Genomic DNA, 26,802 nt, shown 5'->3' on the forward strand with positions numbered 1-26,802 from the left:
CCTAAATGGTTTAGGACCTCGATACCTGGCAGAGTGCCTGCTCCCACCTAGCAATACTTGTGTCACTTGATCTAGCCAGGCTGGGCAGCTGAGGGGATTGACCACAAGAGAGGCCCAGAAGGAGAGAACTAGAAACCAGGCCTTCTTGGTGGTAGCCCCTCGGCTCTGGAACATCTTGCCTCTTGAGATTGTCCTGGCAATCTCGCTGGGAGTTTTTAAGAACAAGCTGAAGACTTGGTTCTTCAGGCAGGCCTTCCCTGCTTCCATACTTAGTTCCTTGTGTTTTCCCATCTTGGACTTTGCTTACTTTTCTTTTCTTTTCTTTCTTTCTTTTTTTTTTTTTTTTTGGTACATTGTTTTAATTCTTCTTTTATATTGCTCGGACTATAAGCTATCCAGAGTAGATTCGTTTGAATCTAGATGGGCGGGGTAAAAGCCGAATGAATGAATGAATGAACTATCTCTATGTGCTTTCTTTTCTCTAATTGCCCAATTCAATTTTAATGAAAAAAGATGCCCCCACCCATAGAGGAAGTTTTCTTTAATCTTTAACCCTGTGTAGGAGGTGAGACACAGGTACCAAAACCTGGAAATGTCCAGGGTCCTGCTGCATGGGTTTCTGGGGGCTGCAGTACAAAAAGTACTGCTCCCAAGCTTCTGAACTGAAACATGTACTTTTACTCATCACATTCCCTGGCTTGGAAACAATTAAAATGTATTTGTAAGAAACAGCAACAACTCTTTTGAAAGTGAAATCAGTTGGCTGATTGTAGAATACTACACAGTATCCAAACATATAAAATGAATGAATTCTTATGTTATGGGTGATGAACCTGTAGAATCTAATTCCTATGGACCCCACTCAGCACCAACAATAAACAGAGATTATGGGAGATGTAGTCCAAAATCATATAAAGGGCTACAGATTCCCTATCTGATTTAACTGATCACTTGGCTACAGAGTCAGAGACCATGGGTTCAAAACCCCACTGTACCTTTGTGGTGAAGGACTCACCTAAAATCACTGAGATGATGGGATTAAGTGCCCAGTCACCTGTGCAATGTCCAAAGAGTTATCAGAAGGAAGTAACAGTAAACCATGTCTAAATATTTTAGGCCTAGAAAATCTAGAAAGGGTTGTCATAGGTCAAAATCAACTTGACACCACATCATAACTATGGCTGGGCTATACTCTCTTCTTTCCACTCCTATAGAAGGTATCAGCAAAAATTGGGGTTCCTTGCTTTGGTGTTCAATTTGCATCCTGACATGTCCTCTCTAGAATATGTGATCAATAAGGCTATTATTTTCTTAGTCCTTTCTCCCCAACCTTGAGAGTTCACATGTCCTTGTCAGACTGCTTCGTAAGAGGTTAATCTTTCACTCGCTCAATTTGCAGCATGCCAACCTAGGGAATCATTCTTGAATAAAGATGTTTGTTAGTTATGTGTCATCAAGTGAGAATTGACTTATAATGACTCTAATAGGGCTTTCAAGTTAAGTGAGATATTTAAGGAATGGTTTTACTAGTTGTACACCCCCAATGAGCTTCCATGGCCAAGTCCTAATTCATCACACAATCCACTGCACCACACCTGGGTAACTGAATAAATACAGTGCTGCCTTATTTCAGTATATTTTCTCCAGAAGGTGTCATGTCAGCATTATCCTGGGAAAGGGATATCTTTTTATTAAAACTGGTTTCATTTTTGTTGTTCACTAAATTGGTGAATTCCAGATTGTTTCACTATCACAACAAAAATCCTGATTAGCTCATGAAAAGATATGGAAATTCTGTTTTCTGAGAAGTCATTCTGGAATTTATTTACCTTTATTTTATGTTAAATCTCTTTAAAAGGAAGAAAACATGTAACTTGACAAGGAACAGTACGCTTCTGCCTACCAACTTAGTTAAAAACTTGTTTTTAAAAAAGGCATGTCTAGCTTCTGCTAAGCAGAGAGCACAAGGCAAATTGGATATTTCATATGACGTTAAATTGCATAATGGTGTAAGTGGAGGCAGTCCCATATGCACCAATACCAAAGTTGCCTGTTCAAAGCTTTTAACAAGGTCCTTTTATATTAATCATAGTTAAGGGTCTGAAGAGAGAAAAGTAATGTAGAATTAGAGTTCCAGCTTTGAATCCCATAGTCAAGCCTTTAAGAAAATGAATACAGAAGAACCCATTTTCTAAAGATGCAATGTGCTTTGTGAGGCATGGGGGAATGGCACATAGCACAAACGTCTGAGCGCCAGCGTTTGTTGCACCGAGTTGGAATTTCCAAGGGCTTTCAGCAAAACAGTACTCTCCTAGACGCACACTTCTAGCTGTTCTGCCCTATTCTGAAACTGTATTTGGCAGATACGAAGGGAGGCACAAATGTTGACATTCCAGGGGCTGCTCAGGTCTAGCTGTCAAATTTAAGGGATGCAGCAGTAGAACTTGGCAGGTCTGGGCTTGGGATAAATGTATGCAAATCACAAACTTTAAGTTCTTCTTGGACTGCAACTCCTATCAGCCCTACCAGCACAGGCAAGAGTAAGCAATTCTAGGAGTTGCAGTTCAATATCAATGGCCACACAAAGAAAAGTTCTGTGGTGCAGGAAAAGCAAGAGTTACCATTTATCAATGCTTGTAATGAGTGTGTCTGTATTTTTGTTTGCATGTAAATAAGTCTGAAATCTTTTATACAGTTAACTGGGAAAAATCCTACACTGAACGTAACAAGATTTTCTTGAAAGCAGTCATGTAAGGCAGCACTGTAACAGATTTAGACTTTGGAGTCTGCAATCTAAGCCTGAAAGTAATCTCTACCAAATTGAGTGAAATCAACTTCTGAATAAATGTGCACAGAGTTATTTCAATGCTGCCTTGGGAATATTTTATACAAAAAGTTGTTTTTTTAAAAAAAAAATTGCCCTCTGAATTTCATAAATATGTCCCAAAGTACACTTTTATATGTCGAATAAGACATTTTAGGAACATTTCAGCTAAAGGCCTAAAATAGGTTCATGTCTCATATGGAAATGTTGCATCTATTTCACTGTTTTTCAAAATTTCCATTGTATCTGGAAAACCCAGGAGAAAAACCCTGTTATCTCCCTTATGGTTTCAAAAAGTTTGGAAAGTGATACTGGCAGCTCAGAAAGTCTGATGCCTGAACTTCTCCTTATGAATCCTACAGAATTTTATAGACATTTTTTTATAGAAAAATCAGAATATTGTGTTTATCACAGCTGGCACTTGCCTCAAAAGGGTTAAGCCCACTGTGACCCAGAGGAATATTTTGCACTTCATATACTTTACTCCATTCTTTTGAATATTCTTTTAACTTTTTTTGTCCAATGCAAGACAGATAAACTGAATGTCCAAAACTATTTTTCTTCCTTATATTAAACAGACACATGGAAGCAGATATAAATGTGTTACAGTGGTGCCTCCACTTACGAACGTCCCTACTTATGACCAGCTCCGGACTGTTCAATGGCTTGAGATTGATGCAGAAGTTTCAAATGGTGCAGAATACGGCAGCTATACTTCTCACTAGGGTGAAAAAATATCAGCATATTTCCCCCACTCTGGCTGCCTTGTATTGGCTGCCCATTTGTTTCCATATTGATTTCAAAGTGTTAATGATGACATATAAAGTCCTAAACAGTTTAGGACCTCGATATCTAGTGGAACGCCTCCTCCCACCTAGATCTACCCGAATCACTCGTTCTAACCAAGAAGGGCGGCTGAGGGGCCTAACAGCGAGGGAGCCCTGGAGGGAAATAACAAGAAACTAGGCCTTGTTGGCAGTGGCCCCTCGCCTCTGGAACAATCTGCCCCCAGAGATCTGTGTGGCACCCTCACTGGTTGTTTTTAAGAGCAAACTTAATACCTAGCTCTTTAGGCAGGCTTTTCCTCCTGTTATCACCTGATTCTTTTCACATCTTGAACTATATTATTACTGTTGTTTTTATTTTATTATATAGTTTTTACTTTTATCGATTATTGTTAGCTGCCCAGAGTAGACTTTGGTCTAGATGGGGGGGGGTATAAATTTAATAAATAAATAAATAAATAAATAAATAAATAAATAAATAAATAAATAAATAAATAAATAAATAAATAAATAATTTTAGTATGTTATAAAATACCAAATTCAGACAACATCTTCAGTGTGTCCTGCACCAATACTGTTGAATGATTACAATTTGAGTTAAGATGAGAAAAGCAAGTCTGTGCAGTGCACCTAAATTCTCCAAGTCATGGAAGATTTTTACAAACATATATCATGTATCCTTTAGTTATCTTTTTTCTAAAGTAAAAAAAGTTTTTAAAAGGACACTTTTTTCTAAAGTAAAGAAAGCCCCACACTGTGCAAAGTTTCCCTGCTGATCATCCCATAGCTACCTTTTCTGCCCAATTCCTGCCTGCATAACAGGACATTGTTGCCCTTAATACATCACATATGGTAGAGTATTCTTTATTTGCATAAAAATTTACTGAGATGTAAGACCAACATACTAAAATCAAGAAGATAATCAAATACGCATACTTACTACAAAAAAATTAAGCAGGTAGAAGATGGACATGAGTACGTTCAGTATATACAGTGGACATCTGGTCACAGTCTTTCCCCCCCTACGGTGAGGTATGTTTCTCTTTAAATTATAGCAACTATTGCAAATTTTGTGCAGATCCATGTTTTCTCTTCTTTCTTCATTATGCAGTTCTCCTTTTAATGATGTGTAGCCATCCTATTTATGGCAATGCTACCCCAATTTATTTGTCCTTTGCACACATGGTCAGAGCTATTGCTTATGAAATAAATATTTTCTGGATTTTAGTGAACCTACTTTGCAACAAATGGACATACCACATGGAACTTATCAAAGAGTCCTGAGTTTAACAAACATAGGTCTAGTGGCTTTTATCTGCAATTTCCAAGGTAACACATTTATTTGCAACTGAACAAATCTGAGGTTAAAGACTTCAACGATGTTGCTATCACAGCAGTGTGTTGTTGTTGTTTTGAGTAGAGGCAGGTCAAATTCCTTCCCAAATTGTAGCTTAGTAAATGGGCCTTTTCTTTTATGCTGTCGTCTTATGAAGGATGGTTATATTTCAGCTCTCAGTTAACCAGACAGTGACCTTATACAGTTTGAATTTACTCTCAAATTGGCTCTATCCCACCTTCTTCATACCTATTTTCCTTTACTTACTTTCTTTCTTCTTCTTTTTTTAAAGTAGCATGAAGAAAGCAGAAAACACAATATTTTAGCCATCTGAGCAAGTTGCATTCTGAAATCAGACCGCTAACTGGAAGTGGTCTCTGTTACACCTCTATCTTTCAAAATTGGGACCATTATAGTCATTCGTGCAAATCCACATTTACCCTTTCATAAAGAGTGGATTTTTGACCCATTGAACTGGAAGAGCTTCTGAGCTGTTCTCCTGATCTTTGACAAGACAGACCACAATAATAGAAAATACAATTTCTTGCTGGTGTGAATTTGTATTCTGTTGTTAAACTCTGGATGTTCACAAATAGTAAACCTACTTCAGATGGCTTGAACTCTGACGATTCCAAATGTTGTGACACAGCTGTAGAGAAAACCAAGTACTGTGCAGAAAACAAAGTTACTTATATACTAAGACCAATTACTGTTATTGAGAGCGGCCTGCCTAAGGAGGCGGCAACAACTCCTCTGGGAAATGTGAACTTGACTCTTCAGAGGAACCAGTGACAAAGAGAAATAGCTTTTTACGTAGGCCAGGAAAAGTCACTGGAAACGCTTAAGAATCATTGCCACTTCAGATTATAAAATCAGCCAAAAGATATCGAAGCAAAAGAAATATTTTGATTATCCTCACTCTCCAAAACTGAAAATTGTATGCAATCTACAATTACTAGACATACAATATAAAATCATAGAATAATGGAGTTGGAAGGGATCTATAAGGCTATCAAGTCCACCATCCTGTTCAATGCAAGACTCCAAGTTCAAGTATATCTGACAGATGGGTGTCTAACTTTCTCTTGAATGCCTCCAGTGTTGAAGAATTTATCATCTCCCAACATAACTGGTTCTATTGTCACAGCGCTCTTAACAGTAAGGAGGTTTTTCCTGATTTTCAAATGAAATCTGGCTTCCTGAAACTTAATCCCATTATTATCTGAAATGATTGAGAACAAATCATGCCCCTCTTCCAGATGACAACTTCTCATGTATCTGAACAGTACTAGCGATGATAAAGCTCGACAGCATCTTAAAAAGCAGATACATCACCTTGCCAACAAAAGTCCGAATAGTCAAAGCTATGGTTTTTCCTGTAGTGATGTATGGAAGTGAGAAGCTGGACCATAACGAAAGCTGACCGCCGAAGAATTGATGCCTTTGAACTGTGATGCTGGAGGAGGCTATTGAGAGTCCCCTGGACTGCAAGGAGGACAAACCTATCCATTCTAAAGGAAACCAACCCTGAGTGCTCACTGGAAGGACAGGTCCTGAAGCTGAGGCTCCAATACTTTGGCCATCTCATGAAAAGAGAAGACTCCTTGGAAAAGACCTTGATGTTAGGAAAGTGTGAAGGCAAGAGGCGAAGGGGACCACAGAGGATGAGATGGTTGGAGAGTGTCATCGAAGCAACCAACATGAATTTGAGACAACTCCGGGAGGCAGTGGAAGACAGGAGGGCCTGGTGTGCTTCGGTTCGTGGGTCACAAAGAGTTGGACACGACTAAACAACTAAACAAACACAACCATATCTCACCCTTTTCTCAAGGCTAAACATGACCAGTTTTTCAGGCTTTCCTCATAGAACTTGGTTTCTAGTCCCCTAATTGTCCTTGTTGCCTTCCTCTGAGTTTGTGCCAGTTCATCTGCATCCTTATTAAAGTGTAGTGTTCAGAACTACTCAGTATTCAAGATGAGGCCTAATTAGTGCCAAATAGAGGGGAACAAGGATTTCATGTGACTTGGAGACTATGCTTCGGTTAATCTAGCATAAAACGATTCTGTAACCAACTGTATATCCACCTGACAGCTGTTCCATCCAGCCCTATGCACTTACACTTTAAGTACAATAAGTTAAATGAATTTATCACCAACTCGTTCCACATAAGTTATCCAAAAATAGATTAGATGACACAACACAAGCCTATGCAGATCAACTGCTAGCAATGCAACCTGACTACTGTGATACTTAAGAAACCCAAGTAGTCTGTCTAAGGAAGAGCATTATGAGTCTGGGAACCATACAGTCTGTCCCTACTGCAGGATGGGGGTGAGGAATGGGATAGATACTAAATCAATTTAGTATTTATTTGTAAATTTCTGTGTACCATTATTCTTAAACTATGCTTTAAAAAAACTAGGAAAACAACAGATAAATAACAAATCAGATCCTGCAAATTAAGAGCCCACAAGTAGCTGTATTTATCTCTATAATCAGGTTAAATAGATGGAGAATTAGGAAAGAATGCTATTCTAACCTCCTTCAATCCCTACTACACAATAGCATCTGCACTGCATCTTACATGCTAAACATGAACAGACCAGCAAATAACAATTGCTTCACACATGATGAAATGTCTATACATCAGTCATTTACTACAAGAAACTACACATAACTTTTTATCTAACTTGTAACACATGATGAACATGCACATCTCAAAGGTGCTGCATATACCCAAGGTTAAAAAAAAACCATGCAGATTATGCGACACTGGAGGAGAGAAAACACCTGTTCACACTGGAGTGCCGTCTTGTCCCCCCTCTGTAGAGTGTGTGTGTGTTCAGTCGTTTAGTTGTGTCCGACTCCTCGTGACCCCATGGACCAGAGCACGCCAGGCCCTCCTATCCTCCACCGCCTCCCAGAGTTGTGTCAAATTCATGTTGGTTGCTTCGATGACACTCTCCAACCATCTCATCCTCGGTCGTCCCCTTCTCCTCTTGCCTTCACACTTTCCCAACATCAAAGTCTTTTCCAAGGAGTCTTCTCTTCTCATGAGATGGCCAAAGTACTGGAGCCTCAGCTTCAGGATCTGTCCTTCCAATGAGTACTCAGGGTTGATTTCCTTTAGAATTGATAGGTTTGTTCTCTTTGCAGTCCAGGGAACTCTCAAGAGTCTCCTCCAGCACCACAATTCAAAGGCATCAATTCTTCGGCGGTCAGCTTTCTTTATGGTCCAGCTCTCACTTCCATACAACACTACAGGAAAAACCATAGCTTTGACTATTCGGACTTTTGTTGGCAAGGTGATGTCTCTGCTTTTTAAGATGCTGTCAAGGTTTGTCATTGCTTTCCTCCCAAGAAGCAGGCGTCTTTTAATTTCGGGGCTGCTGTCTCCATCTGCAGTGATCATGGAGCCCAAGAAAGTAAAATCTGTCAGGTACAAACTTCATCCATGGTCTGTCCTCAAAAGACTGCGGCTACAGAGACAGACCCCATAACAGTGGAGGAAGAAGTACGAAGGTTGACGGTTGAGGAAAGTGTGAAAACCTTGGCGGGAAAGGAATGAAAACCCTGAGGAGAGATGGAGGCAGGGTTTGCTGCTATAAAAGGGGGAGAAGGGGAACTACCTCCTGGTTGGGAATGGGTTTGGATGCAAGACCCATGGACTGGGAAGTAAGAAAGGCTCTGAATAACCAAAGAGGAAGCAGATCACAGAAGGCAAAGAGAACTGAACCCGAGACCGTCTTATTGGGGTGAGACAGAGGCTAAAGAGTGGAGGAGGAAATTGAGGGACGAAAAAGAATGTGTGGAAAGGAAAAAGAGGAAAAGAATTGAATGGAGGGTGATGGAAACCCAGAGGAGGAGGTAGCCGTCAGACCGTGGCAGGCCTTTACACCCTCCAGGGACTTCGCCTGGGTGGACGTCCGGGACGAAGGCACAGTACCCCTATTGGAGGGAGAACCCGGACTACTACTGAACTCTGATCCACCGGGTGACTGGCCGGGTCCTTGGGACACTGTTGGGGAAAACCCGTTTAAAGAAGGTTGGAAACCCCTCTCTGACACATTGTTTGTCATTGTTTACTCGTTTAGTCATGTCCGACTCTTCGTGAGCCCATGGACCAGAGCACGCCAGGCCCTCCTATCTTCCACTGCCTCACGGAGTTGTCTCAAATTCATGTTGGTTGCTTCGATGACACTGTCCAGCCATCTCATCCTCTGTCGTCCCCTTCTGCTCTTGCCGTCACATTTTCCTAACATCAAGGTCTTTTCCAAGGAGTCTTCTCTTCTCATGAGATGGCCAAAGTACTGGAGCCTCAGCTTCAGGATCTGTCCTTCCAGTGAGTACTCACGGTTGATTTCCTTTAGAATGGATAGGTTTGTTCTCCTTGAAGTCCAGGGGACTCTCAAGAGCCTCCTCCAGCATCACAATTCAAAGGCATCAATTCTTCGGCGGTCAGCTTTCTTTATGGTCCAGCTCTCACTTCCATACAACACTACAGGAAAAACCATAGCTTTGACTATTCGGACTTTTGTTGGCAAGGTGATGTCTCTGCTTTCTAAGATGCTGTCGAGGTTTGTCATTGCTTTCCTCCCAAGAAGCAGGCGTCTTTTAATTTCGGGGCTGCTGTCTCCATCTGCAGTGATCATGGAGCCCAAGAAAGTAAAATCTGTCACTGCCTCCATATCATCCCCTTCAATTTCCTAGGAGGTGATGGGACCAGTGGCCATGATCTTTTTTTGATGTTGAGCTTCAGACCGTTTTTTGCACTCTCCTTTTTCACTCTCATTACAAGGTTCTTTAATTCGTCCTCACTTTCTGCCATCAGAGTGGTATCATCTGCATATCGGAGGTTGTTGATATTTCTTCCGGCAATCTTAATTCCGTCTTGGGATTCATCCGGTCCAGTCTTCCGCATGATGCATTCTGCATATATGTTAAAAAAGCCAGGGGACAATATATAGCCTTGTCGTACTCCTTTCCCAATTTTGAACCAATCAGTTGGTTCAAACTCATTGTTAGGTGGTAATAAAACTTGGAATGCTTTGCTGATACTGGTTTCCTGTTAAATAATGCAATAAATGTTACTCCAATTTCCAAAGCTCACAAGTCTGCTAATTTATTTGGAGAAAAAGAGGAGCCACCTTTAGAACCCTCACAGATTATCAAAGAACATGGACTACAAGCAGGAGCAACTCTGTTACATATAAGTTATAATCTCCATGAAGGAAATTTCACCTTGTGTGCAGCAATTCTCACTTGCCAACAAGAAGACCAGCAAACACAAAAGTATTCCTCCTTCCAGTTGTCACTCTCTGTTCATAGATATTTCTAGTTCTTGTTCACAGATTTCTCAGCCTATGCCTATGAAAGAGAGGTTACTTACCTGTAACCATTGTTCTTCGAGTGGTACTCTTTGAATCCACGTGAATGGGTTAAACTGCGCCTGCGCAGGATTTTTTGGAATATTCTAGAGCTAAAATAATGACAAGTGAAACATCTCCCTATACTGTGCATGCTCCGCCCGCCAGTACCTCAGTTCCAAATATCCGCTGATGTAATGGATCTGAAAAATTACATTACAAAAGAAGTCATGACGGACAGCGGGGAGGTCGGGCGGGATGTGTGGATGCACAAAGTACCACTCAAAAAACAATGGTTATAGGTAAGTAACCTCTCTTTCTTCTTCATGGTCTCTGTGAATGCACACGAATGGGTGACTAGCAAGCTCACTTACCGGAAGGAGGGCCATCATGGCAGAACAGAAGTCAATACAGCCCTTCCAAAGCTCGCTTCTTTTTTAGCTCTGACATCCAGTCTACAATGTGTAGCAAAGGTCAATGGTGTAGACCAAGTCACTGACCAACAGATCTCGGATAGTTCAATGCCGCGCAGCCATGCGGTGGAAGTAGCCATAGCTCTGGTAGAGTGTGCTTTGATCACCTCTGGTGGAGTCTTACCAACCAGGTCATAGGCTAAAGTGATGGCAGAAACCAACCATCTGGAGATTGATTGGGAAGACCTTTCCGAGATCCATGAAAGCGGACGAATAATCTGGGAGATTTACGGAAGTCCTCTGGTTCTAGATACATAAATTGCTAAAGCCCGACGAACATTAAGGGAGTGAAGCATGCGCTCAACATCTGACAAAGGGTTGGGAAATAATGTTGGGAGAATCAAGGGCTGATTAACATGAAATTCCGAAATCACTTTAGGGAGTAATGAAACATCAGGATAGAGGACAACCTTCTCTGGGTAAAACTGTATGTAAGGCTCATCAGCCCGTAGTGCAGTTAGTTCACTTGCCCTTCGTGCAGATGTGATGGCCACCAAGAACAAAGTCTTTAAAGATAAAAATTTCAAAGAAGCAGTAGCCATTGGCTCGAACAGAGAATGCGTTAGCACCTTCAGAACAGTCTGAAGAGACCATTGAAGAGTTGGAGTTTGGACAGGAGGATGAATATTTCGCAGACCTTGAAGAAATTTCTTTACAGTAGGGTGAAAAAACAAATGAGAAGCATTGGAAGGTTGATATGAAATGATGGCTGAAATGTAAACTTAAGCGTGGAATGCACCAGACCCCTATCAAACAAATAACAGAGTAAGGTAAGGAGGATCCTCAGAGAAACAGGAACTGTAACAAAACCTCTGAATTCAGCAAACTTGGTGAAGGTAGACCATTTGGTTGATGGCTTTCTAGCCTTCTTGAGTACTTCTTTAATGATGGGAGAATCCTCCACACTGTGAGATGGAGAGATTTGATATCAGGGTGACAGACATTGCCTCCGTCCTGAGTCAGGAGAGATGGTTGGGGAGACAATCTCAGGTACTCAGTCGCGATGAACCTGAGGATAGTAAACCATGGTTGCCGAGGCCACCATGATGCCAACAGGATGGCATCTGCTCTCAACTGTTACGTTTTGATTATTGTACGCTGAATGAGTGGAATGGGTAGAAAAAGGTAGAGAAGGACTGCATCCTATTGCACCATAAAGGCATCTCCTGTGCCTCTGCCCGCTCGGGAACAAAAAAGTTCGCATTTCATGTCAACGAAGATGTCAACGGTCAGTGTGCCCCACCTGTTGCAGATGCGAGCGAACACCAAGTCACTGAGGACCTATTGGTGTGTCTGAGTAGTCAGACAGCTCAAGCGATCAGCCACATTATTTTCTTCAGTCGCCACATGGATGGAAACTGGGAATATGTGATGGTCATAACACCACTCCCATAGGTGGATCGACAAATACAGAAGGGAGAAAGAATGAGTGCCTCCTTGCTTGTTTACGTAGTACAAAGTGGTCACGTTGTCTGTGACCACTTGTACTCCTCGGCCAGTCAGTAATGGGCAGAAAGCTCGAAAAGCTTTGATAACTGCTAGCACTTCCAGATGATTGATACTGTACGTAACAACCTTTCCGAGCTGGACCATCTGGCATGAATCTTGTGAATGCCACAGTGTGTGCCCCATCCTATCGTACTGGCATCGGTTGCAACTTACGCAGTCAATTGAAGGGGCTTGAATGGTCAACCGATGAGGCGCAAATATCCACCATGTTAGCTGCTGCGCCAACTCTGGGGTGACCTGGCAGGGTTGTCCAGCAGAGGATTGAACTGGGAGAGGTACCACACCTGCAGGGAGCGCATCTTCAGCCGTGCATGTGGAAGCACAGCTGTGGTGGTAGACATCAGACCCAGGAGATGTTGAGTGTGGTGTGCTGTCACTCTGGCACTGGGCTGAAAGGACGGATAGCCCAATGTAATCTGTGGATCCTTTTGGCCAGGAGGAAAACTCTGGCCCTGTTGGAGTCTAGAACCACGCCAATATAGTCCATGATCTGAGATGGGATGGGATGGGTTTTCATTACGTTGACTTGAAGGCCTAGATCTGCCAGCATTTGGAGTGTGAAAGCTGTGTCCTCTTGTGCCTTGGTATAAGAGCCAGCGATGATCAACCAGTCTATGTATGGAAAAATCATGATGTTGTTGAGACAAAGGTTGGCTGCTACTGGAGTTAGGCACTTCGTGAAAGTCCTTGGGGTGGTGGCAAGGCCGAAGGGGAGGGTGCAGAATTGGTACACTGATTCCATGAAAATAAATCTGAGATATTTGCAGTGACACTCATGGATGGTAATGTGAAAGTAAGCATCCTGCAAGTCTATCATGATGAACCAATCTCCTGGAGCAAGAAGAGGTACGATGGACTCTAAGGTGACCATACGGAACCGTCGGTGATGCAGGTAAGTGTTGAGACACCTGAGATCCAAGATAGGTCATAGACCTCCATCCTTCTTGGGGACCATGAAATATCGGGAGTAGAAGCCGTCCAGTGCCTCTTGAGAAGAAGCACATTGAATGGCATGCTTCTGAAGAAGAACAGAGACTTCTTCTTCTAGAACGGATGAATAAGAAGTGATTTTGAGATGACCAAGAGGAGGAAGATCTAAGAACTCTAGCAGGTAACCAAAATGTATGATGGCGAGCACCCAAGTGTCTGTTGTGATGGCGGACCACCTGTTGAGAAAGCACAGTAATATTTTATATTGATGGTTGAACCCTGTTGGAGGTAGTCCACCAGCAGAACTCCCTTCTTATCCCAAAAAAACGGTTGCCATTTGCTTCTTCACCGGCCTTTGCACTCAGAACTTTTTTGTCCTGGGGAACCACTGTGCCTCCATTCCTTAGATGGTTCCCTTGTCTCAGGATCATAACAGTACATCCATGTCTCATCACCAGTTACCAGTTTGCCTAGGAAATCTGACTCATTTCTTGCAAAATGTTCCATAACTGCCATCAATGACTCCACACATTTCCTCTTTTGTTCGATTGTCAGAAGTTTGGGGATCCACTTTGCTGCCAGCTTTCTCATTTCCAAGTTGTTGTGGATAATGGCACCAACTCTCTCACGTGATGTTCTCAGATATGTAGCAATACTTTTGGCTGATATGTGGCAGTCATGTCATGAATGGCTTTCACATTTGCAGGCACAGAGACAGAAACGGGCCTTTCACTGGGTTTCTCACTTTCAACACCAAAATGGCCAGTTTTAAAAATGACAACCTAACGTTTAACTGTTGAATATGAAGGGCCACTGTCATACATAGTTTGTGACATTTCATCATGGATCTGCTTTGCACCTTTCCCTTGGAGAAACAGGAACCCTATGCTCTTCCACAATGAACTTTTCCGGAGGTGCTGCCATGTTCACTTTGGATCTGAACATGAAAGATAAGTTACAATCATAGGTAGTTGATTTTTGCACCATTGAATACAGACAAATTGGCAAATACATCCTGCAAATTGAGCTTCCTAGCTCAATTTTTTCTGGGTAAGGCTCAATACTTGTCAGTACCCCTCGTAGACAGCGTGGGTGGTGGTGAGCATCTGTGTGCTCTTGACGCGGAGGCAAAGACTCCCGGTATCGGAGCTGGCAGCACAACATCAAGAGGTTGAACTGATCTTGATGGTAGAGTTTGATGTAATGCCTGAGATCGGGATGTCCTGGGTTGTGCTACTGAAGGCACCAGTATCGACTGCGCTCAAGATTGCTTCTCTTTGGGCATGGAAAACTGCTCCTGATGAGCATATCGTTTCGGGGCATGCTTCACAGTGATCGGTTTGACCTCGAGATAAGCTTGGTGTCGTCATCGAGGCGGTGAAGGAGAAGATCCAGAAGAGGCGTAGACGTAGCGTACCCTCTTGGGTACGAACATGGGGTCGAATTCGTATTCTTGATATCGACATCGAAAACCATGTCTGTCCATTTCCATATAGAGTGGTTCGTCGTACTCAGCAACAGCGCAACGCCGAGACAGGCATGGAAGCACTATGACTTCCCGATGTCAAGCCTGATATCGGTCCAGAGATATATGCCGAAGTTTCGCAAGGTGTTTTCTAGGAGAGGAATGTCGTGGAGACATCTCCAACTCCAACACCTGAGCCACTGTCGCCCGCCCGATAGATATAGGGCTAGAATGGGCTGAGGCCTGGCTGGAAATAACTTCAGCCTCTGAAAGGCTGTGGCTAGGGGACAGGCTTGGAATCGATCTCAGAGCCTGTTGTTGAGATTGCTCAGGCAAGCTTTCTCCCTCAGACAATGATTCTGGATCAGGAAGTTCCCGAGATGACTCCTCTAAGATAGGAGATGGTAAAGTAACTCTCACAGGAGAAGGCTCCTTCAGTTGAACTGACTTGTCAGCCTATTTAGTCTTTTTATACTTCAAAACCTTCTTTTTCTTTCGGTCCTTACTAGACAGTGCCTTCAGTACCAATGTCGATGTTGCCCTCGGTACCAATGTCAATCCCAACACTGAATCCTTCTTAGACTTAGACACTTCAGATGACGCCTTGGAAGAAGGAGTAGCTGGTGTTGGGGAAGCCATAGGATCGATACAAGGAGTAGGAGGAGCAATAGACGCAGCTGGGTCCATCTCTGTCAAGCCCAATGGTGTTAAGGACTTTTCCCAGAGATAGGAATGGAGACTCTGTAATCGAAACTTTAAAGTGGGTTTGGTCAGTCTTGCACTCCTGGCAAGAATTAGGCTGATGTCTCTCTCCTAAACAAAACACGCAGCGGCCATGCCGTCTGTGAAAGGGACCTTATTTGTAGATGACGTGCACCATTTAAGCGGGCCTGAAGAGGCCATAAAATCTGGCGGTAACCAAAGAACGATAGTAATTAGGGAGAAAACTCATGGGAGACATAACGACTGAAGTCCAGAATCAAGCCAAAATACCAGTTCAATAAATAATCAAGAATAAATTCAATCTGAAATCCAAGGTCAGAATGATAAACAGTCTGAGGTCAAGCCAAATAATCACAGAATCAAATCAGGGATTAGCGTGAAATCAAATTTAGGACAGTCCGTTGTCAATAAGCCAGATAATTTTCATAATCAGGAAAAACAGTCTGAATCAAACCAGAGATTTTAAATAGAAGATCAGCTCTAAACTATTCGAAGTAGTCCGATTGCAGTGGCAGTGAAAAGGAACTGAGGTACTGGTGGGCGGAGCATGTGGTCGCGATACAGGGAGACGTTTCACTTGTCATTATTTTAGCTCTAGAATATTCTGAAGAGTCCTGCGCAGATGCAGTTTAACCCATTCGTGTACATTCACAGAGACCACAAAGAAGAACCTCTAATACAGCACAGTCTACAATCTGTAAAATAGCAACTTTTCAAAAATAGGCCCCCTCCCCAGGCTTTCCTTTATTCCATTAGTAAAATAGAGAGATTGTCATTTTGCACCAGTACTATAGCATCTGCAAAGAGATGATGCTAAGTTGTAAGCAACTACTTCTGATGTACACAAAGCCAGAAGTCATTAAATTGCTTCTTCCCACACGAACATATAACCTTTAGACTTAAAGATGAAGGTTATTAAAGGGACTGTTAATTTTTTAAATGTTGACATTTAGACCTAAGCATCTAAACTTTTCTTTATTAAACCATCTAATAAAAGATATCAAAGAACTCTGTCTCTTTAATGAGGCATTAAAATACAGCAATACAAAAAAAGGCAAAACTGTTAAGCCTCTTAAACCCCTGGACTTACATTATCAGCTTTTATGTGCCTGTCAACACTCAGGAGTAAGAAGCAATGGTTTATTCTCTGTCTCAAATTTAAAAGCCAACTAAACTTCCTTCCACCTTCCTGCTGAGATCTTTAACTCCCAGCAAAGAGCAGCAGCTCAGCCTAAAATGGTACAAGAGGCGAAAGGCAGCTGCTATCAGTTGCAAGCCGAGGCACACGGCCCTCTTCCATTTTATACAGTCTATTTAAACAACAGCTAAAGCTCCCTTATTTCGAGCGTGGATGGATTTTCAGGAGGGAAAGAAAGCCCTTGATTGCTTGTGTCACTGACTTTTGCCATAAAGAATGATTTGGGTCTACTGAAATAATAATGGCTGAACATACCAGATCAAAATTAAAATAGCACCATAAACACAATGCACATTTATTACAGTCTGCAGAAGAAGAGGGTGTAGAAAGAGAGGGGGACAGGTCAAATTCTATTTCAGATAGCCAGATGATCTGTGCAATCCAGTCTTAAACAGAACAATGAAAGCAGAATTGTATACAGACTCCACAGTCTCTTTGTGGTAGACTTTTAGTGGCATGACACAGTTTTAAAAAGCCTCATAAAACAACATCAGATAGGAACATAGGAAGTGGCCTTAAACTGAGTCAGGCTGTTACTCAATTTGGTGTAGTAGTAAGTGCTGTTTATACAGACTGCCAGCCGTTCTCCAAGATTTCAGGCAAAGTTCTTGCTCTGCTCTACTGGAACAGAGCAAAAAATTTACCTGGGCTGTAGAATGGTGCCTCTACTTACGAACATAATTCATTCCGGAACGGTGGCTGTAAATTGAAACGCTCGTAAGTAGAAACACCATTTCCCATAGGAATGCACTGAAAACTGATTACTCCGTTCCGGGTGAAGAAAAAAAATACAAAAAATATATAAATAAAACATAAAACACTGCAAGCCCCTGGGGCTGCAAAAAACAAAACAAATAAAAAACAAACATAACCCCACCAGCCCAATCCCACCCTGCAAAAGCCACCCAAAACAGTTTTTAAAAAGCTACACCTTACCTCCACCGCCACGACCGCTGCCGCCAGGAGGCCTCCCGGGCTCCAGCTGCTGCTGCTGAGCCAGGGCTTTTTCGCCATCGCCGCAGGCTTTCCCAGGGTTCGCCGCAAGCACCGGCTTTCTCCCCCACTGTGCAGCTTCTCCGCCACCATGGGAGATCTACCAGCCCCTGGGTAGGGCCGGTCTACCAGCCCGGGAAAGCCTGCGTCGGCGGCGCAGAAACCCCGGCCTGGAAGCGGATAGCGGCGGAGAAAGGCGGTGATTGGGGCAAGCCCCAGGAAACCCCCCCCATGGTGGCAGAGAAGCCGTGCAGTGGGGGAGAAAGGTGGCACTTGCGGCAAACCCCGGGAAAGCCTGCGGCGGTGGTGCTGGGTGCCCGGGAGGCTGAGCCCAGCTGGGATGGTCCGGCGGCTCACCTCCCAGTGGCAGTAGCAGCAGCAGTGGAAGCCAGGAGGCTGAGCCTCCCTTTTCCTAACCGTTGGGGCAAAAGAGCTACAAAGAAGCAGCCTCTTCACCACCAACAGTTTGAATTTCCCACCCTTTTCCCCTGCCTTTTTCATTCGTATCTTGAAGCTCCGGCCGCAAGTAGAAGCAATCTGTTCTCTAACACAGTGGTTCTTAACCTTTTTGAAAGAAACACCCCCTTGAGCCATTGAAGAAGTTATCATCGCCCCCTCCCCGCAGTGATGATATATTTTATTTATTTATTTATTTATTTATTTATTTATTTATTTATTTATTTATTTATTTATTTATTTATTTATTTATTTATTTATTTAAGACACTTAAATCCAATGACCCCTGAAAACAAAATTAAATTTCAAGAGAATGAAATGCCCCCAGAAAAGTAACATTTAATGATTTGGTTGCAAGTGAATTTTAAGATGCAAAAAAAATATAAAAAGGGCATAAAAACAAATGCAGGAACTAAAAATTTCAAGACAAACAGTCTGAAACTAAATTAAAATTGGAGGAAAATATATATTCATGCACACTGTAAAACGGCTGCAGCCATCTTCACAGGTTTGGCTTGCTCCAGCGCCCCCCTACTGCCCCCCTTCTGCTCTAGCGCCCCCACACCACCCCTTTTCGTTCTACCGCCCCCTGAAAAATGAAATCGCCCCTGGGGGGCATTATCGCCCACGTTAAGAACCACTGCTCTAACACACCCCAACTTTCTAATCTCAGCCTTAACCCTTCAAAACCTCTTCTCTAACTCCCCTCAGTCTCCAATTGTTCTCCTGACTCCGCCCCTCCTGTCCTGCCATAGGCTCCTGCCCTAGAGCTCCATATGACAGGCAGGCGTGACTTGGGCATTCCACCACAGTCACATCTGGAGTTAAGTTACTGAAATAAATGAGACATTGGTCATACCTAAGTCCCCTTGATTTAGATCTTACACTGGATTCAACATACACACAAACAAGCAGATAGAGACCAACCAATAGACAGAGGTCTTCTGTTAAACCAAAGAATACTTTCTAAATCTCTTACTAAATTACACTATTTAAAACTATGCATTACGATATAATTTAACAGCAGATACAGATTCATTAAAATATACATTTAATGGACAAGTAATATAACTGAAGTGAAATTTTAAAAAGTTTCTTAAACTTTAAAAACATTAAACATTTATGAACAATCTTGATAAGGATTACCATTTTTAGAATGAGGGAGAGGAAAGGGAAAAAAAACAGATCTTACCAAACGTCACTTCTCCTTTTCCAGTTTTATCAAAAAGCTGAAATGCCACCATGAACAATGCATCTGGAGCACAGAGGACAGACTCAAATGCTACAAATTCTTGAAAGGATATTAACCTACAGGAGGGGGGGAAATAATCACATTTACAAAATATTCAGTACATGTTCTGACTTCATATTTGAAGAATAATACAAGATCATTCAAATTTCAATGCAAAGACATACATTTTAAGAAACTATCAAAAACTAAGCAAAACACAAGAGAGGTAATCTTCATTGCTTTAGTTCTGGGATATTTTCCCCCACTTGACCTCTTGTCTTTGCTCTCTGGAAATATGGGAGAGTTTCCTTTTTTTGAAAGACATGTGGGATGGGGATTTTCAAATTAGCTCCACAGAAGGAACTAATTCTGATTGTTGATCTCTTTGTCCCCTCCCCATTCTTCAGGAGCCTTGGGGTGTAATGGTAAAACTGCACCACTGCAGCCCAAATTCTGCTCACAAGCAGATTCAACCACAGATACTCAGCCTGAGGTTCACTCAGCCTTCCATCCTTCCGAGGTCAGGAAACTAAGTACCCAGCTGCTAGAAGGGCCGATGTTTAGCCTGTATAATTAAACTGTATACCAGACAGAGAATGCTTTAAGAGCTATGGGGAGGTATATAAGTTGCACACACTTTCATGTTGCTTTTTAGCACCACAATCTTCCTATTGGTTTGGGGTGGTGCAAGTGACAATAATGTGGTCATTTATGCATCACTAAAAAGGAGAAGTGAAGATGGTATGGGGAGAAAGTGCAGCCTATGGACCACATACAAGTCTCAGGTCCAGGTGCATCTCCAATACTGTTGTTCTCCTTTTCCCAAACTCAGCCTCGCTTAAAACAATATAAAGGATTCTTCACACACTCTAGGGGCCCCGGGGCTAATTTCACTTCTAGTCACTTCTGGGACAGAGGTATAAAAAAGCTCCCTCCTAAAGCATGTGTGGGAGATCTATAACTGACAACACGACCAACCGTACAACCCAGAGGTATCTGAGTACATGGGGAAGATTGTGGCAAGATTGTGTGCTCCATTTGCATGATTTATGGGGTAAACTGTGGTACCAATAGCAGTTCCTCCTTTTTACAGCTCAATTTGATTTCTTGAGATTGTGTAAAATGTGCAAAACAGAAACATGCAGTAACTCTTGCTTTGTCACGTGGTCTGGAAAAAAGAGTAGTACTGGATAGGTTGGAATAGGCACTTCCTTTGGGTAAATTACATTTTGTACACATTGCAGAAAGAGCAAAACAAACAAAACCAAATCTACTTTCAGCTTGCAGGTAGCAACACTTGGACACGTGGCATAGTCCACATTACTACACTGACACCTTCTGCTCAGCAAAAGCTTGACAGGATACTGACCTAAGAAACTAAGAATTTGCCAACATTCAGAAGTTTTTTTAAAAAAATCTTTTTTCAAGTTGAATTGGTTTCTAATTTGAAAGTGGCCTTGAAAGAAGCCAACAGCTTGCCAGAAGGCAACAGAAATTGTCCAATCAATCAACACTGCAAAAAAATCAGAGCAGAATTTTGCCCACCACCCTAGCAACTTGCATTGTACTTTGAGTATTTGCCCTAAAATTCATCCTTTATGCATTCAGGCCATGGCTTGGCAGCACCTTCTGTCACTGGAAAAAGCCAGAACCATGTTCTGTAACTGGCTGTATCTGCGATAAGAACGATCACAATTCTTGCCTGCATATGTGGAGTCTAGTATTTTATCTGAAGCCACTGAAAGCTGGGATGATAATTCAGTCAACTTTTAAAAGTAAGAATAAGATCCCCATATTTATGTAACAGAAGACTTCCTTAACAGATTGACAGGTGACAGGTACTCGAAGCTTCAACACTGAATATGTGTTGTCACAGGAAACACCACATTTATGTTGGTTTGGCTGAAATTTGATTAATAAAAGTGAAGGGCCCAGAGTCATTCCAGTATATTGTGATGTTTCTACTGGGACTTTCAAATGCTAAGACTGAAAGGGAAAAAGAAAGAAAAACAAAAGAAACAAAGAAAAAAGAGAGAAAAGATATGTGATGTGAGTTTTTATAAAACTGATATTTATTAGATGGGTGTACTGATCTGATAAAGTGGCCTTTATCCTATACAGCTCATGTCACAATAAAATTTGTGAAAACCTTCAAAAAGTGGCATATAATTCTTTGTTCTTTTTGCTGCAACAAACTAACATGGCTGCCTTTTTCAGTCAAAAAGTGCAAATGCTTTAGGAAGTCAGGTGGTGAACTAAAACAGTTGATATTTCAAAAAATTAAGCAATTATGTCCTTTTTATGGGAAACAGCAGACAATGGACAAATGTGAGGCTCAAACCAGGCTATTTCAGAAGAAACATGAATATCTGCTGTGCCAGCTGAATTCAAATTAACCCAATTTTTACATGTTAATTAAACCAGCTATTTTCTCCTTATTGTATTTTTTGCTCCTTAAATAGACTGGCCTGCAAGTGATTCCCAACAGATATACTCCCAACAACAATGACGTACTCATTTAGTTCTATTATGACCACACAATACAGTAACTGAGCAGTAATTTTTCACAGTCAATTACACATGTGGCTCCTAATGGTTAAAGATGCTGAAATAATGCATGCTACATAGCCATATGTTCTAAGCTCCATACTGCACAAGGGCAGTTGCCTAGGTAACAGGTTTTCTTTCTGGCTTAGCACAACCCTTCATTGAATATCATTAGGTTTCATTAAACAGCACATATTAACATGAACCTCAATATACTACTTAAGAATAATTTTGCCGACATAAGCAAAGGCTCGTCTAACTTAAAAGCCCGACTGAGAAAATCCTAATAACCCTGCATTTTAGCGATGCAAGATGAGGAAGAGATTGATGAATTATAAACCAAGCAGAAAGCTCTTTTATAAGTCAGAGTTTTTCTTCTTCCACATTATTCCTCTTTTTTTATTATTTAAAGAAAGGATCATCACTTGTTCAGAAACAACCAAGGCTACGTAGATCAAACAGAATAAAAATGTAACAGGTTATAATAACGTAGGAATCACCACGTTATTTATCTCAGTGTAACCTTTATCCGCAGAGTGGACAGATAAGCGTACCACACACTAAAAACTGTTTCAGGCACTTGTTTCTGCTTCTCTTTCCTATCTATTCACTTGCTGCTGCTGCTGCCTCCATTGCTGCCACAGAATTAGGTTTTAAAAAAAAAATCTGCCACACTAGGGATAAGCCAGAATTTAAGTTCAGGTCTGATTCAAAATTACCAATATTTGAAAATTTCTTCATACTGCTAGCTGAAAAATCTTGAGAGGTTTGTTTGTTTACAATCAAACTTAAGAGAAACAAAAATTGGCAGATTCAACTGCATAGGCCCATGTTTTTCAGTGTTTAATTCTGGGTTTAGACTTTGGTTTGTCTTGACAACTTAGTTTTTAATTACAGTTGTCATCTCTTTTTCCTGATTTTCAATACCTATTCTCACCCTTGTGAGACTACCTATTCTCCTACTGAATTTGGCCTGTGCAGAGATTTCCAGTCATTTGTAAAGAATTCAGCAAAATTCATAAATGTTATGTAACTGAAATCAACAGAAGCCCAACTGTGGATAGACAGTAGCCATTATCTGTGAAGATTACATCAGCAGAGGAACTTCCTACAAACAGTTCAGTACTTCAGAACAACACACAGAAACCTACTCTGCAAAAACATTAAATGTAGGGGGGGTCATTTGAATACCTATAATGCTTCTCTTCACAGGAATACAGTACAACACATCTATGTTATTAACCATTCCATCCCCGTAAAGCAAGAAGCCAGAAGACTGTTGCTATTATGATGATGATTACCATAGATGTGCACGAAACTTTATGAAATATAAGAAGATAATTCCTTGCCTATTGAACTTACAATCTAAGCCCTGGTTGAAGAAATAAACAAAGTGGAGGCAGGGCAAAGTAGAAAAGCAAAACATGGTCATTTTAGTTACACATGCTTAATTTGGCCAATGAAGAAGCTGTTGTGAGGCAAGTGGGAAACCAGATGGCTGAAAAAGCTATGTGTTCTGATGTATAAATCCTTTGTTCACCTACATTCCAAATGAAGTACTGTTAGATTCCTTATTAATAGACCCACAGGAGAACAGATGTAAGAAATGAGATCACATGACAGGACCCATGAGAATACATTTTACCACTACCACCCATATGCACAAAACATATTTTAAAACTGGGCTTACATAGCTGACAACCTAGGAAAATCAGATTAAATCTGATATGAGTCATATTGAGAGGGGACTCATTCAAAGAAGCAGGATTTGTTCACCACAACTGTCCATTTCAACAGTACTGAGTCAGGTACAATGTTGGATGTTGCCCTCTGTGCAGTTCCTCCAAAGTGTCTAGGGATCTCTTAGAAATTTGTCAGCACCCTTACCAGACTACAGTTGGCAGACTGATTTGGGAAAATCATGACCATTAAACTAATTTCAAAAGAGTTCCAATACATGCAGCAGGTGGAAGAAACACACAGTGTTCATATAGTGCAGGAGTCTCCAAACTTTCCAGTATGAGGGCCACATCATATATTTTACACATTTTTGAGGGCTGAAGGAGGGAAGGGGGGCCCAAGTAATCCCCCACCCCTGCTATCTTTGCAAAGACAGTGGGGTTGGGGTATCACTCCTCTCAGGCTTTGCTCCTCTTCCTATCTCCGCCCAGGCATAGGAAGAGGAGGGAAGGGGAGACCCAAGTGATCCCCTACCCCCACTGTCTTTGCAAAGATAACGGGGGGGGATCGCTTGGGTCCCCTTTCCCTCCTTCAGCCCTTGAAAATGTGTAAAATATATGATGTCTTTGCAAAGACTGTCCCCACTGTCTTGCAAAGGGTCCCCCTTCACTCGTCTTCCTATGTCGGGGCAGACAGGGAGCGAAGCCTGACAGAAGCGATCCCCCACCCCTGCTGTCCTTGCAAGGACAGCAGGGGTGGGTGATCACAGAACAAAGGAAGGCTAATTGGCTTAGAGAAAGTACAAAGGAATCAACAACAGATGTCCGAGCCAGCAGAGTCTCAGGGCAACGCCCTGAGAACTCTTTTTATTGACTTAGCATGAGTTACATAGTATGTTGCTAGAATTCAGATAGTATACTAGTTACCTAATTGCCACTAGGATTGGCTGAAATAACTCTTTGCTTTTATGCTCTACCTCTAAGCGAAAGGGCAGAATAAGGGGCTACCCCGCCTGCTGGCAGCTGCTTCTTCTTTGGAGCTGCACGTCACTGGAACAGAATGCAGCTACAACCTTTAAGCAGAAATCTCCCACAGTGGGGGATCACTTGAGTCCCCCTTCTCTCCTCTTCCTATGTCCAGGCTGGATAAAAAGGCAAGGTGGGCCTGATGTGGCCCGCGGGCTGTAGTTTGGAGACCCCTGATCTAGGGAAAAGAACAGGGACAGATTTATAAACTCCTTAACCACTATTTTAATATCTCTAAATCTGCAATATCCATAAGGAAACCATGATTATGAAATCTCCATACATCAATGGTGGGGAATGTATGGCTTTCTAAATGCTGAACTACAAGTCATACCAGCCTCAGCAAATGTTTTATTTCCAATCCAGCAACATCTTGGAGGGACACATGGTCCTCACCCCTACAAATGTCTACTGAAAAATAAATTCCGACTCCAGGTGAGCACAGGAATACAGCCTTAATTGCCTAACTACTATTAACTTCCAGTATAAAAAATATTCAAGGCACATGCCTTCGAATTCTAGCCCCCTCCCTACAACACACATCCATTCTTTTGTATGTTTAGCAATACTAATCATTATCCTCATCATTGTATAATAAATACAAAAGCCACAATAGTTTACTAAAATCAGCAATTTAACCATAACAGCATAATGGGACACAGGGTAAGCTATGCCTATTATTTAATGTTTCAATCTTAGACAAACAACCTGTTCTGAAAAATGGTAGATTAGAGATAAATCAATAATAATGGGAAATGCTGGCATTTCGAAGCATTATTTTGAACTGTTTACACTTTCTAAAAATAAAAGCTATATAGTATTTTGAGTTACTTACTGGAATCCAAGCTATGATTGGCAGAAATTGCATATTTTATTGGACAGAATTTAATTGTAGGGAGAAAAAAGAGGTATGGATTGTTGGAGGAAGCTGGTTGGATTGTTAAGAAGGCAATTTGCAAGGGGGGGAAATCCTTAGAGCTCATATGCGGGATAGTGAAAGGCACGCTTAATGGCCATCGTGAAATCTCAGAACTCACCAATCTATCCCCTCTGGAAATCGACAAACTAAATGCTTCAGTATTCATCCACCGAACATGCAAACAACTAGAAATGTTACTTTTGTCCCACACAGAAGTGAACAAACTAGATAAAAATTAAGCAAAGAATCACACATACACAACTCGGCTGTTGTCCCCCAACTTTGGCATGCCCTCCCTATAGAGATCCACCTGGCTCCAACACTTTTGGCTTTTTGGCGCCATGCAAAGACCTTTCAGTTTAGCCAGCATTTTAATTAAATAGTATTCTTTAGCTGGCCACGTGAGCAGCAGGATTTGTTGATATTAATGTTTTAATGATTGTTTTTAATATAGGATATTATTATAATATTGCTTATTTTTAATAGTTTTAATGTTTTTAAAGTTTTCATATTGTTGTACGCTGCTCAGAGACTACTGGTAATGGCACAGCTAAAAAATCTTGTAAATAAAGAAATAAAAATAAGATAAACTCCCCCCACAAAAACCACACAACACATCTATGTTTGCATGTACACATGAGCAATGTTCCCTTGGCTCCAGCATTTCAGTTATCAGCCTAAATGACTCAGACAGGGGTACCTGGACCTAAGTGTCACAAAATAACCATATAATGACAACAAACCAAAGCGAATCATGGATGCCTCTCATTTTCTGAAATATTTTCCTCCAGAACAGTATCTGTCCTACAAAGCCTCAGAAAAGGGACTATGAAATGGATGCCAAGACTTTCCAAAATGCTTGGGATGATTCCCTTGTCCAGAGAATATATATCGCAAAGCAGGTGACCAGCATGGTGACCAAGCAGTATATCTGAAGCCATTACAGCGGAGGAAGTTTCCATCAGAAACTCAAAAGTCTTGCCCAAGCAAGGCAAACAAAAAGGAACACTGGTTTGTTCAACGGAAACAAAAGCCACAAGGAACTGATGAAAATAGTTATATTGAAGAGCATCAAGACAAGCAATAAAGGGCTCTTTGACTGCATTAGGTGTAGGAAACCAATGAGGGAAACAGTTGGGACACTGGTTGACAAAAGAATTAAGAGTATTAAAGGATGATACATAGAACACACAGAAACGAAATGAATTCTTTTAACTAAGGCATACAACTAGTAAACCACTTCTGAGTAATCTCTACATAGAAAACCCTGAAAAGGGTTGCCATAAGTCAGAACTGACTTGACAGCACATGATTATATTATTATATACTTAGGCTGAACTA

At 41.6% G+C, this 26,802-nt stretch overlaps 1 protein-coding gene across 3 annotated transcripts in view; it reads right to left on the reverse strand.

Annotated features, from left to right (window-relative positions):
- The window catches only part of SLC25A13 (solute carrier family 25 member 13), a 139,403-nt gene that overhangs the window by 63,905 nt on the left and 48,696 nt on the right, over window positions 1-26,802 (reverse strand). For all 3 annotated transcript variants that reach the window (XM_073003209.2, XM_073003208.2, XM_078378710.1), the window contains one exon: window positions 19,252-19,367. In XM_073003209.2, coding sequence (XP_072859310.2) covers window positions 19,252-19,367 — 116 coding nt within the window. The remainder of the gene's footprint in view (window positions 1-19,251; window positions 19,368-26,802) is intronic.

This window comes from Pogona vitticeps, chromosome 6 (genome assembly GCF_051106095.1).
Source record: "Pogona vitticeps strain Pit_001003342236 chromosome 6, PviZW2.1, whole genome shotgun sequence".
Taxonomy (NCBI): Eukaryota; Metazoa; Chordata; class Lepidosauria; order Squamata; family Agamidae; genus Pogona; species Pogona vitticeps.